The 16,693-nt window shown below is 48.5% G+C and overlaps 4 protein-coding genes across 4 annotated transcripts; all 4 read right to left on the bottom strand.

The window, feature by feature from the left end:
• Window positions 1–585: 585 nt before the first annotated feature.
• On the bottom strand, window positions 586–1,179 carry H257_13256 (hypothetical protein; the record flags this gene model as incomplete). The annotated part of the gene is made up of 1 exon (XM_009840720.1): window positions 586–1,179. One exon carries the CDS (start codon window positions 1,177–1,179, stop codon window positions 586–588), a length of 594 nt encoding a protein of 197 aa, XP_009839022.1.
• Window positions 1,180–1,403: 224 nt separating this feature from the next.
• H257_13255 (hypothetical protein) lies at window positions 1,404–1,649 on the bottom strand (the record flags this gene model as incomplete). Its single annotated transcript, XM_009840719.1, has 1 exon — window positions 1,404–1,649. One exon carries the CDS (start codon window positions 1,647–1,649, stop codon window positions 1,404–1,406), a length of 246 nt encoding a protein of 81 aa, XP_009839021.1.
• Window positions 1,650–3,806: 2,157 nt separating this feature from the next.
• H257_13254 (hypothetical protein) lies at window positions 3,807–4,468 on the bottom strand (the record flags this gene model as incomplete). Its single annotated transcript, XM_009840718.1, has 1 exon — window positions 3,807–4,468. The coding sequence occupies one exon, from the start codon at window positions 4,466–4,468 to the stop codon at window positions 3,875–3,877; it is 594 nt and encodes a 197-aa protein (XP_009839020.1). The 3' UTR covers window positions 3,807–3,874.
• A 4,387-nt stretch (window positions 4,469–8,855) lies between these two features.
• Window positions 8,856–10,682, bottom strand: H257_13253 (hypothetical protein; the record flags this gene model as incomplete). Its single annotated transcript, XM_009840717.1, has 2 exons — window positions 8,856–10,534; window positions 10,587–10,682. The coding sequence occupies 2 exons, from the start codon at window positions 10,680–10,682 to the stop codon at window positions 8,885–8,887; spliced, it is 1,746 nt and encodes a 581-aa protein (XP_009839019.1). The 3' UTR covers window positions 8,856–8,884.
• Window positions 10,683–16,693: the final 6,011 nt, after the last annotated feature.

Raw genomic sequence — 16,693 nt, 5'->3', positions numbered from 1 at the left:
CGTCGCCCGTGATGAAGCACCGCGACTTTTGTGTCCTCGAGGTACTGTCCTTTCTCGTGGCATGCTCTTTTGCATGGCAACAAACAAAATCAGCTTTTAACGCAGCCATCTTCATGTAGTGCCTGGACGAATTTACCGACGGCACTGGGTGAGTCGATGCACCACCCATCGCGGCAGGTCCCTCACCACGAGATGCCGTGGATGCACTCTGGACGTGACGACCCCCTATTACAACGCCACAGAGGTGACAACATCGAGGTGTGTACTTGGCTCCCAACGATCGAAACTCGAGACGACAGCAGCAGCCCTCGGTTTGTGGAGCTTCGTTCTTCCGACGACTCGTCAAACAACCGTGCTGAATTGAAAACGCAACCCCTAGCACCTACTGTTCGGAGGATCGAGGAGGATGGTCGTGGGGTTGTAAGGGGGTGTTGATACAGAGGTCTCGGGGGGGATCACGTCGTCCGATCATGTCGACATCATATGGAGTTTGACACTTTGTCGTGGGCAACTAATCGATGGATGACGGGGAGTTTTCGGCTGCTCGAGGCGCTCACGGGGAGCGTCCACGCTAAACGTATCGGACTAGTATTTGCTGCGCCGTCGTTCTTTAGTCTCTTTTTGTTTATTTTCAATCTGGCTGGAGTGAGAGCGACGATGACTTTGGCTTTGACCAGTAGAACAGTTGCGACCCACCGTCACAACTTCATCATCATCGTTGCTGTCATGGTGAAGGCGGAGCTGGGATGAAGACCTCGTCGGGTTTGGAAACTCGTCCGGGAGTAGCACGTGCATGACACACGCGGTGCAAATGCGCAGCTTGAGACTGTCCAGATGCTGATCGAACGTGACGTGGCTGCTGCATGAAGTGCACACGACGTCGCCGCACTTGCGGCATCGGCGCCGACGATGAAACGCGCCAAACATCAAGTCACACACATGGCAAGCGCGTCGAGCGGACGTTGGCACCAGCTTGGCGAAGAAGGCCGCGTCGCGGAGCAGCGCAATAAGGATGAACGACTCGACCGTGGGGAGGATCGCTCGGATGTGCCGCCGCATGCCGTGAACGTACATCGCCTTGGGCGCGGATCCGTGAAAGTCCATCTGCACAAAGTACGTGGCTTCCAACCGACCGGGGGCGTCCGTCATCTCCATGAAGATGCACCCTGTACGCGCCATTCTGCCGCGCACGACGCCGGACGACGGATCCAAGTCGGGACACCGTGGGGTCTTGATCGACGTGAGGGACCGCGCCCTCCCGACTCACCCAGTGCCGTCGGTAAATTCGTCCAGGCACTACATGAAGATGGCTGCGTTAAAAGCTGATTTTGTTTGTTGCCATGCAAAAGAGCATGCCACGAGAAAGGACAGTACCTCGAGGACACAAAAGTCGCGGTGCTTCATCACGGGCGACGGTGATTCAAACGCCATCCAATGTATGGAAATGTAGTGCCGGGGGGCTTGCGCAGATCGTCTGCGCGTCCAACAGGTCTGGCTGGGAACAGCCGCCGGAGGTTGGCTAATGGCTCGTCGTCGGGGTAGAAGAGCTCGGCGACCTCGTCAACCGTGCCTCGGACTTCCATTTTCGCGCAGGCGTACGTCAATTGCGTCGGTTTGACGTTCTCTCCCTGGAACAAGGCGACAAGCATGTCGGCGTCGAAAGCTTTATCGCGCCAACTCACACAAAAACAACCCACAACGCAAGTGGCAACTCTTCCAGTAGCCAATCACAGCGCGGCACATCTGCCTTGAAAAAGTACAGTACCCAATTGACGTCCAGGGCATTATCCGGATATCAGGATTGTTTCACCCATCCACCAATCCACGTGAGTTCTTTGAATCTTTATATCCAATCAAATGACTATTTCGATCATCGGGCTGTTTGCTCGAGTTCCACGGAATATTCGCCGACTGTTCCCAATACTTGAAGTCGACAGATTGGACGGCTAAGAGGCTCTTGAACTTGTCCTTGATTGGAGTCGAACAAATGATTACTAGTACAAAATTGCTGGACTGTCTGTGATTTGGCCGGGTTTCCAACAAGCGAACGACAATGGGCTCTCTCATCCGCATATGAAAAGTCACTGGAGGAGGGCGAGGTGGAATTCGAACTTGCTTCAATCTCCATTGTCCACTCTACTTCACTAGTAGATTAACACCTGAAACAACCTGTTGGATAGGTTAACGCTACCCCCCACCGCGGTTCTGTATTGGGGGTGCATTGAATATGGGGGGGCTTCCTTGTACTCCGGAGCGCTGAGGAGAAATATTATTTTGATGATAGTGTGCACATTATCCAACAAACCTGTAATATAATCATGAGCAAGCAAAACACCGAATTCCCAGCTTCTCATTGGTATAAATTTCGTAGAAATTGGGTAAATGAGTCAAATTTTGAGGTGAGTCGAAGTTGAAACGTGGAGGTAATTTGGGACAGAGTAGTACTGTAGTACTTACTGTATACCAACAACGCGATGGATAACCATTTCTCGCTTGATACTCGGCCTACTTATACGGTACTACTGTGCATTCTTCTTCACATCAATTCACCGTAACGTGAACGTTGCTGTACGTTACTCTATAGTAACGTTAGTAGTATTGCCGCATAGCAACAACCTTGATTCGGGGCTGTTGTACCGGTATAACTACTACCATAGTATAAAACACAATCGAATATGGTGTAAGTTTGTGGAATTAGCACAAGGCTGGGGTGATGGCTTGGTCTAGCTACTCGAGCCTGAAGCGCTCTGCTTGGTCTGTATTTATCGCCACACAACGTGAAGCGACATTTGCGCATCTTCGCAATCCGCTGCCAAGTACCACCGTCGAGAAGGGATGTCTACTGTATGTGACCTTTTAGTAGTGGACCATACTATTAATAGTACATATGGAGAGTGTTCATAAAAGATTCCATTGAGCGGGCCGACCAACATACTACAGTAGTACCTATCAAAATCCAGCTACACTTGGCACTGTACAATATGTTCGCGTTGTGGTCCATGCATGAACGTGAACGTTGCGTCCTCGTCAAACTATATGTACTACTTCGAAGTACAAGCCAACTCTTGTTGGGCGTCAACGATGAAATACCAATTCGGTTCTAGTGTATGGCACTTCTGGTACAACTTTTAGTTTCACTCAAGTTTCAGTTTCAAGTTTCAGAGCTCTGTAGCTAGCCTATCGCTCGCTCGCTGAAAATGACGACGAAAAGAATAGAAGACGGGTGCTTGAGAACACACTGCAGTAAAAAATGCGACCCAGCGTTTCTGCGGCCCGGCAGAAGTAAATTCGGCCTTTGCACAGCCCTGTGGAGCAAAGACAAGTCGCCCAAAGTTGACGTCACCCCAAAGTAGACTCCATTTCCTATGTGTTAGACTCAACGAGAGGATATGGACGCATATTGAAGTTTGGGCATTTTTCGCGTAGATCTCAAAATCCTGGGATTACGCAGCACTTCGACAGCACCCATTGGAACCTCTACTGGAAGTCAAAAGTATCAAAGTCGTGGTTTCATTGGCTATAATTGTGTGATTTGTCAATATGATTGGCTAAACAGCAATGCAAATCTATCGTGACAGACATATGTCACTCACCAATCCGTCTGGTCAAATTGATATACAGTATATGTACCAGGTGGGCCACCGGCCGGTTGTCGCTTTGGCTATGATCTTGCCGAAGCGTCGTCAATGGAATTCCATGATAAGTCCCACACCCCGCCGTCTTGCCTTCGTTTGGGTTTCCTGCTGGCTTCATTGAAGTATACAGTAGAATGAAGGGGCAGTTCGTGTTTTGAGTCGAGAACAACTTCCTGGTCAACTTCACACATATATTCACAACATTCGCCCGTTAAAGTACTACTAGCTAGGATTTCGACCTAGAATGCGGACGAAAACAAAAACATTGGGTCCAGGAGGTCAACCATGCTGGTGTTGCACGGTGGTGTGATTTCAGGGACACACAGACTGTCGAGCGCCCACTCGGAGTTCATCAACAGGGCCATGAGCTCGGCATTGTCCTCGTCGTCGTCCGTACTGTCGTCCGTTGTGTCTTCTGGGGCTGGCATTTGAGCTCGCTGGACGTGGCGGTGGAAGCTGCACAAGCCGTCGCCGTGTTGGCCCTTTGAAAAGCAACCCTCCAGTTTGCAAAACCGATGGCCTCCACCGTGCAAGGAGCATTTCCCGGTGGCGGGGTGTGCCAGTTTGTCGCAGCTGTCGGCACTGCAGCGCGGTCGAGTGGCCGTGGGGCCATGGCGGATGCAGTAGTCGCCCACGCGGCACTTGGACTGACAAGTCTCGACCTTGCACGTCGCCTTGCCGCCATGGCGCACACACATGTTGCGGGCATACGCTTGATTTGGACAGGCTTCGACATTGCACTTGGCACGATACCTGTGGTTCACGCACTTGTACACGCCGTTGATGTTGGTCGCCGGGTGCGGGCACTGGTTGAAGAAACAACGAGGTGGCATTTTCGAAAATGAGTTGTCTACAAACACTTTGCAGCTGGCAAAACATCTGGGGTGGCGGTGTCCGGATAGATGGCGGAGACATTTCGTCATTAATTGACTGTGAACCGGCTGTATTTATAGTTCATAAACTTGGTCAAAGGCAAAAATAATATTAATGTCGCTGTGGAGCTGGCTGAAATTGTTTGTTTTGAAGTTCATATATTCTGGTAGCCCCTGATAAATGACATAATCTCGCTTCTTACTGTATGTACTCCGGAGTACGACAACAATGACAATGAGAGTACTTCCGAACCTTTTCTGTTGTAAAGTGATTGGCTGTCAGCACGCCAGTCTAAACCATTTGACTTTCTGTACCTGTTGATTCGCGAATAGCACTATCTTCGAAACAGCATCAGAAATCCTGTCGATATTTAACGGTTCCTTGGATTGAATTTCCTGACAAAGGTTGCGTTCTGATCTGCATCATGCCTCCTGATGGTGTTTCGAGTTGCACGTACAGTATTCCGCCCAGTGGCTCTGTGAAGGAATGCGTTGTTCACTTGGACTGGACAAAAGCGAATACTCTATTCCATTACTAGTATTGAGATCACCGTCGAAAGGTCAAGTTTTGCTATACACGATGTTGTTCAATCGATTCTGCAAGCATGTCACTTCTCGAACACTGTCTTGAACCTTCGTGATCGAGACTTAACATCCTTTTTGAAAACAGTGCAGATCGCCTCCAACAGTCAAGGTCGTTTCGGCCACACCTTGAACATCATGTTGAATGCGATGGACATCCCCCTGAAGGTCTGTGACACCGGTTCTTATCGCCGCAGTGTCTTGGGAAAAAACTTGAATTTCTTGTTGCATGTGGACAATCTCATCTCGTATGCCCCCGAGGGTACTTTCATGGCGGGATTGTGCTGTGGCGATGTTCTGAAGAAGTGCCGTGATGCCTTCAATAGCACCAACAGACTGCACGATCAAGTTGATCTGCGGGAAGCATCTCAAATTGATATTTGTACCAGGTTTTGCATGGTCGTGTCAACCCCCTTGTTCAGCAAGTACATTGACCACCTCCATGTGGCCATTCTCGGACGCCCAATGCAGTACAGTTTGCCCCAACTAGCCCCCCATGAAATGCCCTGAGTCCGGCCATTCTAATTCCACAACAGTTAACCACCCGTAAATACGGTAGAGCACCGATACCTTGTCCGTTGCATGAATGTCAGCCCTGCATTCCATCAATGCAGTTGCTACACCAAGGTTGCATTGCCACACGCTCGATGAAGTGGCGTTCGACAAGTCTGATGGTGAACTTTCACATGAGTTGACTCCACAATGCCATCCATGAAATACGATACCATATCCGCCGCATGGATGTCAGCTCCATGCTCGATCAAGGCGATAGCAATGTCCGTTGGCAGATGTTTTGTGCCGAGTAGCTCCAGGAACGATCCTAACGTCCACAAAACGTCACGAATTGATATTGACTGGAGATACCCATACCTTGGTCCCGTTCATATTTGCTCCGACGCCCATGCACTGATTGACTTCTAGGAGGTTGCCACTTCCAGCAGCTTGGCACAACTTCTCATGCTAACGTAACGTTACACAACACTCCCACAAGTCATCGTCAACACAAGGATATATACTGACTGTATCGGACCAGGCTCGGCATTCCTCTAATTCTGTAGTCAGTGGCAAATTGCAAATAACAACTTCGAATCATGCTCAAGTTTGTACTATCCGGGCATCACTATCCTACCCCCTGTGGAAAGCAAGCATACAACACATTCAAGTCAGACATTGTACGAACAAATTGCCACACACACGAAGGAACTCGCCGGTTTTGGACGAAGATTCGTACATGTACTACCAATGTGACGGGAAAAGCGTGAGGGACGACCTGGACGACAACAATTATTCCCCCAACAAATACTCTTGAGTAAGGACGAGTCTGGATATAAAAATGGGTCGATATTTTGGCAATTTCTAAGTAATCGCCAAAAATTCTCTGTCTGGATCAAAAATTTGGAGAATTCAATTTTTTGCCAAATTTTGCGTTTTTCGCCAAATATCCGGACACGGTTTTAGAATCTTTATGTTGCTTCGGTATGGCAGTAAAACACGCTATCAGTACGAGAAGACGCTGTTGCGTATGAATATCATATTAATACTGAGCACTATTATGGGCATCATGGGCGTGTCTTGATTGTGATGTCGAAGGCAATGGCAATACCTCCACCATCACACACAAACACTAACGTTACTCTACCTCAGCCATTTCTAGGGCCTGGTGAGGTGGGGCAGTCGTGCCCTTTGTGTCCACCACACCACCACTTCCCACAACAGAACAATTATAATAGGCTGCCTGCGCCACATCCCGCGACATGGGCGATTCCACGAAATCTCTTTGGGTGTTGCTTAACGACGATTCTGTCTCATTTCTCGTATAGTATGGCTATAAATTACCTAGTCATAGAATGCATTGGGTTTGCGGGGACTACTGCTCTCCTATGGTCAAGTGCAGTGCTCCACTGGAAGACTTCCACGATCCTTGGCTGCAAATTTTACATAGTGATATCATATTAACCTGTGATTGTCCAAGGATCCGGCGCGGGAGTGGCGCCTTCTCGCGCAAGTCAAGTCGCATGGATGACATCGAGACAGTATAGTAATCTATAATGCACACGTTAAAACTTGCGCTGAGCTCTGGCATACCTAGTACCTGAGAGTGTCGTCCATCGCATGCCCGTCATGGCCAAACGCTTCTACAGTACTGGAAAACAATGATTGCGAAGGTAGCAAGCGTAAACTAGACGATATATATATATATAGATGACAGCCCAAGCATGTATGATCTCATCAAGAAGTATAACCCATGATATACATACGCGTCATTCATCGTTCTTGTGTCCGCGGATCCAAAGGTTATAAACGTGCGTTCAAACCTGTATAACAAACAGCATAGTTGAAAGTTCGTCCAAATCGACTTATTTGTTGAGAAAGCGTACAAAAGCAAAGGGATCGATTTTTGGGCCATCTATTGATTTTTACGGTGGGTTGTTTGTTCGAATTACCACGAATAACAATCAATATCTAGACGATATACAGATCGCCTTCCTAACGTTAAAGTTGACAACAGATTTCGGAGATAAGTATTTATCTCTGTCCTTAAAATAACCTCTGAAGCTTATAGGGTTGAGGAAAACTCCGGAACTTACAGTTAGTTGAAATGGGTCCATTTTGGGGATTCGAATCCTCGACCATGATTGGCCAGATCTGTTGACTTGTGATTGGCCAGATCTGTTGAAGTGGTGCAACGCTTTTTTGGCGTGGAAGCGTGGAGGATGACCCACATGAAGTGGAGGTCGATCAGAGGCGCGGTGGGAGCGAACAAGTTAATGATATTATGCATAGTGACGAAGAATCATCACATGTATACACTTGTAGGAACTACGGAAAGCAAATTAGGCGGCGCCCGACACCGCAGCTTAGTCAACCGCGTCTACCGTATACCCCCCGCTTCAGTACCTATGATTCCTCCAGACATTTTCATGATTCCGGTTGGGCGTGTACCTAATTGTCTCTAATTGGACAAAACTATCCAATCACCATGCGTTAATTATTTTCATCCAATGAAATATAAGTCTTGTGATGAATTTAGACCAATGTGCATGCCTGAATAGTTTTCAAGGTGCCACTTGGAGCTGCACCGGTTGTGATCAGATTTCATAGATGAAGCGGGGGGTATACGGTAGCAGTACATCGGGCCGGAGTTGTACCAGTGGCTATCAAGGATTTCTTAAATGCACCAGATAAGTACTAGTATAGAAGGACTCCTCTGCAGCTGACGCTTTGGTGCCAGTTGCCGAGGCGTGCTACTTTAGGTGCAAGCCACTCCTTGCCTTCGTAGCTACACCTTTCCGAACGTCCTACACATAGTAGAACAACTGAACTAACACAACATGAGTTTCAATCAATTCGATGCTTCGTCTCTATTACTAGTAGCCCCAATGCTTCAACGGCGAATGACCCATGGGATGACTTCACAATGACCTCGCCGATCATCCACGAATCCACGAATTTGGCTCCATCTAGTCTACGGATAGGGAAAAACTGTTATCACCGAAATCGTCGATATAAAATTCCTTGCTTTCAATTTTTACGGAAAAAGAAAAGGAGAAGTCAACTTCCGAAATCTCCCTAATGTAGATAGATTATCGTATTTTGAAGCAGAGGCTGCCTTCAACACCAAACATTACAGTGTATATGGTCCCTGATGCTGCTTTCAGCCATCACTGTTGTCTGAGCACACCAGGTATATATACCATTCGCTTCTCATGGGAAGGATTATTCTGCCACGAAAGATAAGTATATCCTGTGGCAAAACTAGATTGTTTTGCGGAAACACAACGTCATTGAAGTTTATTACTCCGGAGTATAAGGAAGGTCCTGGCCATGATCATCGTCGTCGTCGTTGTAATCATCAACGTACTGGTTGACATTGGGGCACTTTTTGGCTTCAACGTACTTGGTGTACTTACCAGTGACAGCGCTGACGTCGCGCGAGTAGCATCCGGTGGAGTTGGACGCGGCGAGGACCACTTCGTTGGAGGAGGTGATTCCGGTGCGCGAGTTGGACTGGGCCTTGGCCTTTTGGGTGATCGTGAGCTCGTACCCTTCGACTCCGACTCGGAAGTGGTCCTTGTTGCCGTCGATACGAAGCTTCTGGCGGAGGTCGTGTTCGACACGCGCATTGGCCTTGGCCTTGTTGCGTCTCTGCCAGCTCGCGCCGTAGAGCGGGTAGTCTTCCGTGTACTTGGTGGTTTTCGTGCCGTCTTTGAAATCGATTGTGGTCTTGGTCTGAGTTGTGCTGCGCAACCTGAACGACTGGCCGTTGGCCGAGTACTCTTGGCGGTTGACGAAGTTGAACTTTTTCTTGATGTTGTACTTGCGGATGCCTTGCGAGTTAGTGATGGTCGACTCGACGTTCACTTGACGGGTGACGTTCGTGCGGACGGTATAGTAAAAGCCACTGCCGCTGATAACGACATTGGGCGCGACATTGCGGTCAAATACTTTACGGTCCAGCGTGGCAGCCGTCTCTTCGACGTTGTGGTCCTGGTACACGAGCAAGTTGGCGTTGGTGGGCCAGTGGTCCAAGCCATGGTCGACGGCGAAGCTCACGTTGTGCGGCTTGCCGTCCAGCACCTTGGCCACGTACGGCGTCAGATCGATGATGTACGTGGGGGCTTCGAAGGCACCTATGGACACGATTGGATGCCACAGCGCAGGAAGTAAGCCGCCCGTGTAAATGAGCGGCAGCGGCCACACCGCACCGACAATCTCGTCGTCGAGGAGGATCTGCACTTCACGGAAGGAACCACCGCCGCAGTTTGCACGGACACGGCCCTTGAGCTCGTCGGGAGGGTTGCTATACTGGAACTCGTCGCATCCATGGTGGGACGTAAACAGCTCCAGGTATAACCCATCGAGGTTCTTGGGGAAGGTCACGAGGTTGTAGTTCTTGCCGAGAGTGTTGGGCTGGACGTTGAACCAGGGGTGATTGCCGTTGGATTTGAAGATCGGAACGATCTGGTCGGGCGCGTACGGCACGCGCTGGACGACGTACTGAGACGGGTCCTTCTTGTAGAACTCGGCCGTGATCGTCACATAAAAGCTGCTCGTGTACTCGTCGTTGACCACGTTATCAAGGGACGCCGTGACGGTGCCGTTTTTCCCAAACAGCGCTCGGTATTGCGAAATTTCTCGAAAGATTTCCCAGTGGGGGCCAAGCTCCTTGTTGGGTTCTTGCGCGGTCGTGCGGAGGACGGCGTGGTTGCCGATCCAGACGCCGGCGATGCGGTCAAATTGCTGACCAGGGTCCACGTTGGCCTTGTACCGGAGGTACACCAGGGAATAGTCGGGGTCGTCGTAGCAGAAAGGAGGGGAAAACTCCCCCTTGTAAGGCTTGTCGATCGAGCTTGCGTAGGTATGGTTCTTGACAAGGGTTACCACGCAATGAGCAGCCGAAGTGTCGATAATCTTCGAGTCCACAGGGAAGTGAACGTCCAGCGACTGATAGGGGCGGGGGAGCCACGCTGCCGACTTGGGTTCGTCTGCCTGCCACCTTCGACTCAACTGCTTCGGAGAACGTGATGTTGGAGCAGTCGTCCGCGACTACGATCGAAGCGGCGATGGAAAGGAGAGATACCAACGACGTCATTATGTACGAGTGCAAGTGGGAGTGAAATGCACAATGAAGTTGGTATGCCGGAAGCAATACCACATCCATTTGGTTGAGGTGGGTGCTTTACATCACCAGGTGACCAAGAAGACCTTTGGCCATCCATGGACATGACTTTGATCCGACACCCCAGAACAACCTCGAATTCGACACGGTGTTTATCGCCGATGACATGACAATGGGATTTGACGACTAATCTATGCAGGTTTGTTAAAGGATTCGTTTTGATTGGCTCTACCCCCCTCTGAGTTTTTCTCGGAACGGGCTCTCAGTAAGTGGCCCCGTGGTACTAAACTTTCGTATTGATTTAAGTTTCTACTTTTCGAAGTAGTTTGTCCCAGGACAAATTTGAAGTGCTATTTCGAAGTACCACAGGGCCACTTATTCCGTCGTTATCTGTATAACCGGCGTTTGGGCAAAACGAATCTTTATTTTTCAAATACTGGGTGGATTTAGCTCATTCCTTTCTTAATCGCGTCGTCTTGAATGAAAGATCATGAATCCCCGGCTTTGAAGGCTAAACGTGAATGGTCATGGTAGACTTACTAGTATGTGACAATGGCATTGGACGACTAATCTATGCAGTTTTGTTAAAGGATTTGTTTTGATTGGCTCTACCCCACTCTGAGTTTTGCCGGAATGGCTGCATTAGAGCATCCCCACTCGTGGCGCTAAAACTCCAAAACTGTATTTTTTCAGTCAGATTTTACCGTTTTATTTCTCCCACGGGCGGGACTCTAAATTCTAGCGTCGACGCTATCCGGCGCGCTAAAGTCAGATTATTCGTCAGATTTGACCGATTGGTTCGAGTTCTGGCCAGCATAGAATCAGCAATACATTTCCATGTGCATATAATTCCCAACACGTTTAGGATTAACTGGTTGCAATGGTATGCCGCCATGTCGGCCAAGTACAGGTGCGTGTCCTCGCGGCCCCACATAGCGCAAAGCGCCGCTCAACGCTAAGTTAGAGTGTGTCCATGAGTCCTATCTTGTGTGTCTCATCGACACGACTGCATGTGACGCTTGTATGGTGAAGGATGACTGCCGGCATTGGCCATGACGGAAGTCGTCCTTCGGCATGTGCCAACCTCGCCGACTGATGATGTTAACCTTATTGCGATTCTTGTAGGAAGCATACTGAAAGTTGGCGCCTGAACAGATGCAACGACGACCAGGTCGCGTGGAACCAGCGCCTGCATGCGTTGCCCCAGCACTGCACCCGATCGCTCGTGTATGGTGCCCACATCACAGGCACTGGTTTCTCGACCAACGGAGCATGCCCCCTCTATTGCGACTTCTGGACTTCTGTTGACGCATGCGTAGACTATCAATCAAATGTTGTGTATCGGTTCGTTTTCAAGCGCATGTAAGCGTAGACGCGATTACTGTATAGGTCGCAACCGCACTAGTACCGGCAACGGAGTGCTACTCCGGATGCGGCTTTCTAAGCGATATTCCCTGCTAGTAGTTCATTCACTGACTTGTTGGCATTCTTTGCCCTGAACTACTTTTATCCAGGCGATTCTGCTGCTTGGTGTCGTGCATCCATGCGAATGCTAGTATTAGAGTTTAATCGCTGGTTGGCAACCGGTGTGAAATATGATGAAAAACGCTAAATTATTTTGCGTGATCCCACTTTACAGTTAGATCTGGTTTTAGAGTTTTGGGTTGGCACAAAATACGAGGTAATTCTACTGAATAAATACTGTTTTACTGTTACTGGTAGGATTTGGTACAGAATTCCAGATTCCGTCGAATCGAATCTCGCCGACTAACAGTAAACCTATCACAAACCTCGCCCATTGGTTAATCCATTCATGCTAGACTATGATTGGCTACTCCGAAACCAGCCTTTCAGAGAACGGCTTTCAGAGAACGTGCCGCACTGCAACTCACTTCACAACATCCACGCGGAGTCCTCGTGGATCATGATTTTTTCCATCCCTGACGCGGACACCACCATGGACGTTGCAGACACTCCCGCGAGGAACACGATATCCTCACAAAGCCCACGTCTAAGCCTGCAACCAGAGGTGGGGGCGCACTCAACCTCGTTGTACGAGCTCATACTTGAGGCTACGGTACGACCAAAAAGACTGTCGGTCAGCGCAACGCGTCCGCTGTGAGGTTGACAACGTTCGGCTGTGGTGGTGCGTCGTGGGAGTGAAATGAATCGTTTTCTCGTCCTTCCCACAGAGGACTGCCAAACAAGACTTCTTCGTCCCTAGGAAGTAGTAGTAGAGGAATAGCATCATAGTGTTGGGGCTGGCATGTCGGTGGAAGACAACAGACTCAATGGCACTCATGGGTATCGACGAGCGGCCAGAAGGGCGTGCGTTTGGAAATGGCGCGCAAATGCGAAACTGCCAAACTCACAGATAAACCGATCAAACGCCGTCGCGTGGTTTATGAAAGTAGGGATTTGAACCTCTCTGTATCCGGAAATTCCCAGCAAATCGACAATAATGAGGGAATTGTCTAATCTGGGTACTAGTACACCTTTTCGCACTATGTCCTACAGTACCCCCGGTGAGTACATATGATGCTAAATCCCTGGGGTTGAATCGATCGCCAATGGTTAGCGATAGCTAACCACTCAGATGCACTCATCAGGGGTAGGGCGGACTAACGTTACGCAATAGTGTACCCAGATGGGATAATTCCCTCATTAACCAGTATTTCGGGTTAACTGTAAAACAACAATGGAACAGTTTTAATGAGCGAATTATTCCGGTCTACTGATACATAGGTCCAATGATGAGGTTGAAAATTAGTGTGGACCGCACTAATTACTGGAAAACGTGGCCGTTATGTCGTCGGTTAGTTGACATGTTGATGTCTGCACCAACAACCAACAATGCTTGAACTCCGATGGTTAGATTTATTTTTCACCGACACGTAAAGTGCACTCTCTCCAGCCTACACGTGACCACATCATCACTTACGTGTTGTTGGTATCGTAATACTTCGAAGTAACGTTATTGTACTACAGTACAACTTACTTCGTTCACGACACTCACATTTGCGTTTTGGGCAATCAGATGCTTGATGCGCCCGTCGTCCCTCTCATTTGCCGCAACCACCAGCTCCATGTCATCGACCTCGCACAAAAGCGTGATTAGACAAGCTGAATCGTGGTTGTTCCTACCGCGCTTTGACCGTTTGAGTCAGCAATTTCGATTTGACACGGACTGCCCGGTCATCCGTTGTGGTTACCGTGAGGTTTGGGGTTCCTGAAGTACTACGGCCAAACTGTCGTTCTTGATCCTCAATATGTAGTCGCGTTGTCTCCGTGGAAGACATGTTCATTCAACGGTCGATCTGTTGTGCCAGAGTGTTAAATTGTGATGCAAAGCAGATGCTACATGGCAACGCTGCCGAGTTCTCGTAGCAGCACAACGACAATACGAGCAACAATAGAATATTTAGAAGCTTTTGTTCAATACAATATAGAAGTAATTATTTTACATGTGCAATAACTGCTTTCTTCAAGTGTTGAAGTGCTCGTACATCTGACCACTATGTTTCACCTTGTTGCTCTTCCATGGCTTTCGTTGTATCGGTATGAGCATGCGACTTCGTCGTTTAGTATGTGTAATGGATATTGGAGACTTATGCTTAGTTTGACAAGTGAGGTAGGGTAAGCTAACAGTAAGTACAAGTCTCGTCCGTGCTCTACGCTACCCTCAACCATTGCACGTACGGGGTAGGGTACGGTTGGCAATTCTCGTCCGCAGTAGTATTTTGGAATAACGACTGCAGGTCGTTGCAAGGCAGGTAAACAGATTGAGAATTGCAAGCCTGGTGCGATAGATATCCTTGTGTTGGCGATGACTTGTGGGAGTGTGATGTTTTGGAGTGCAGGTTGAAAAGTTGTACTGTACGAAGCTGCTGAAGTGGCAACCTCCTACCGGTAGAAGTCAATCAGGGCATCGACATCGGAGCAAATGTGAATGGGACCATCGCCACGTCATCGAGCGTATGGCAATGCAAGCCTTGGCGTAGCAACTACATTGATGGAATGCGGGGCTGACATTCATGCGACGGACAAGGTATCGGTGCTCTACCGTATTTACGGGTGATTGATCTCAACTGTTGTGGACATAGAATGGTCGGACTCGTGGTGCTGACATCCATACAAAGGATACGGTAACAAGCATGCTGTCAACGAAGGGCATCTCATGGGGGCCTAGTTGGGGCAAACTGTACTGCATTGGGCGTCCGAGAATGGCCACATGGAGGTGGTCAATGTACTTGCTGAACAAGGGGGTTGACACGAATATGCAAAACCTGGTACAACTATCAATTTGAGATGCTTCCCGCAGATCAACTTGGTTGTGCAGTCTGTTGGTGCTATTTAAGGCATCACGGCACTTCTTCAGAACATCGCCACAGTGCAATTCCGCGTCGAAACTACCCTTGTGGTCGTACGAGATGAGATTGTCCACATGCAACAAGAAGTTCAAGTTTTAGCCCAAGACACTGGCGATAAGAACCGGTGTCACAGACCTTCACGGGGATGTCCATCGCATTCAACATGATGTTCAAGGCGTGGACGAAATGATCACGACTGTTGGAAGCGATGTGCACCGTTTTCATCAAAGATGTCAAGACTCAATCACGAAGATTTAAGACGGTGCTCGCGAAGTGACAAGCTTGCAGAATTTTGGTTGAACAATATCGTGTGTAGTAAAAAGTGATCGGTCCATCGCGATCTTGTCTATCCTAGCAGGTTAATAATGGACTACTTGTATTCATTTTCACCCGGAGGAAAATTAACTGTAGGTACGCCCCACACACGGAACAGAAACGACTCGGCATGGAGTGTAGTTTAGAATTCCAATTCAACAGCCGAACGCCCCGTAGGATCATGTAATAGGGCAACGCCTGTGCAGCTGATGGTTTGATGGATTTAGTTAATGGTGGGGGACGACAATCGAAAACCAAGCGTGTGGTGTGCAGCCCGTCAAATTCCCTTGACTCGATCGCATCCATCCCAATGCCCCGCAACATTTGGACTTTTTTGGCGGATCGTGTCGGCGGGGTGGTGATAAGCTCATTGTATTGCCGTTTGTCATCAAAAATACATTGGTCTTCGTATAAGTCGAGCTTGTTTTATTGTGCAAACTATTCATAGTCGCCATGATGAATGGGGATAAATATTGTCGATTTTCTTCAAATTTCCCAATTTTGCATGGTTCGTTCAATCGAGCACAAATAGAGCCGAGACATCTGATTGGTCATTATCCACTTCGCCCTTTCCAGTAGAAACTCGAAAATGGATTGTAGCCAATCAGCGACAAGTAATTTCGGATGACCAATGGGAGAGATTGGTGCTCGATTCGCTCGGCGAGAGTCGTCGATTGACCGAATCTCCAATATTTATAGGTCAATCATTAGTTTGCCTCAGGACATGTACAACTACTCTGGTGACTACTTGGAAGCTACAGTATGCAAGCAAGTTAAATTGTAGCATCATCGATACCCATCTTCTTCTACCAGTAATAGTTTAGTCGAAAGACACTATGTTTCAAACAGTATTGCAACTTGGCTTGATTATGTCAAAATAATCTCAGAGTGTGTCGATGATTTGGCCAAACATAGAGTATAAGCAGCAAACAAGGGGATGGTCACTGCAATAAAAAAGCGGACTAATCAATTCGACAGTTACGTTCGACTTCTTCAGAGTAGTACTCCATAGTACTCCGGGGTAAACATGCCCTGTCTACAATGGAGCAAGGAACGTTGATGAGCAGCGCTTTTTCGCTTGGAACACTCGTGAGTGATTCGTGTGCAAGTTCGTCTTGCAGGGAGTGAAATTGCTTCGAATAGTCGTATCGACAAACCCTCAAGGTCGATACCGCTCAATTTTTCCTGCAAGTCTAATGACTCTCGAACACTGACTTGATTCAACCTTCGTGATCGAGTCTTGACGACTTTGTTGAAAACAGTGCAGATCGCGTTTCGGCCACGGCTTGAACATCATGT

The sequence above is a fragment of the Aphanomyces astaci genome (assembly GCF_000520075.1).
Source record: "Aphanomyces astaci strain APO3 unplaced genomic scaffold supercont1.47, whole genome shotgun sequence".
Taxonomy (NCBI): Eukaryota; Oomycota; class Saprolegniomycetes; order Saprolegniales; family Verrucalvaceae; genus Aphanomyces; species Aphanomyces astaci.
This window is presented reverse-complemented; position numbering and strand designations above follow the sequence as displayed.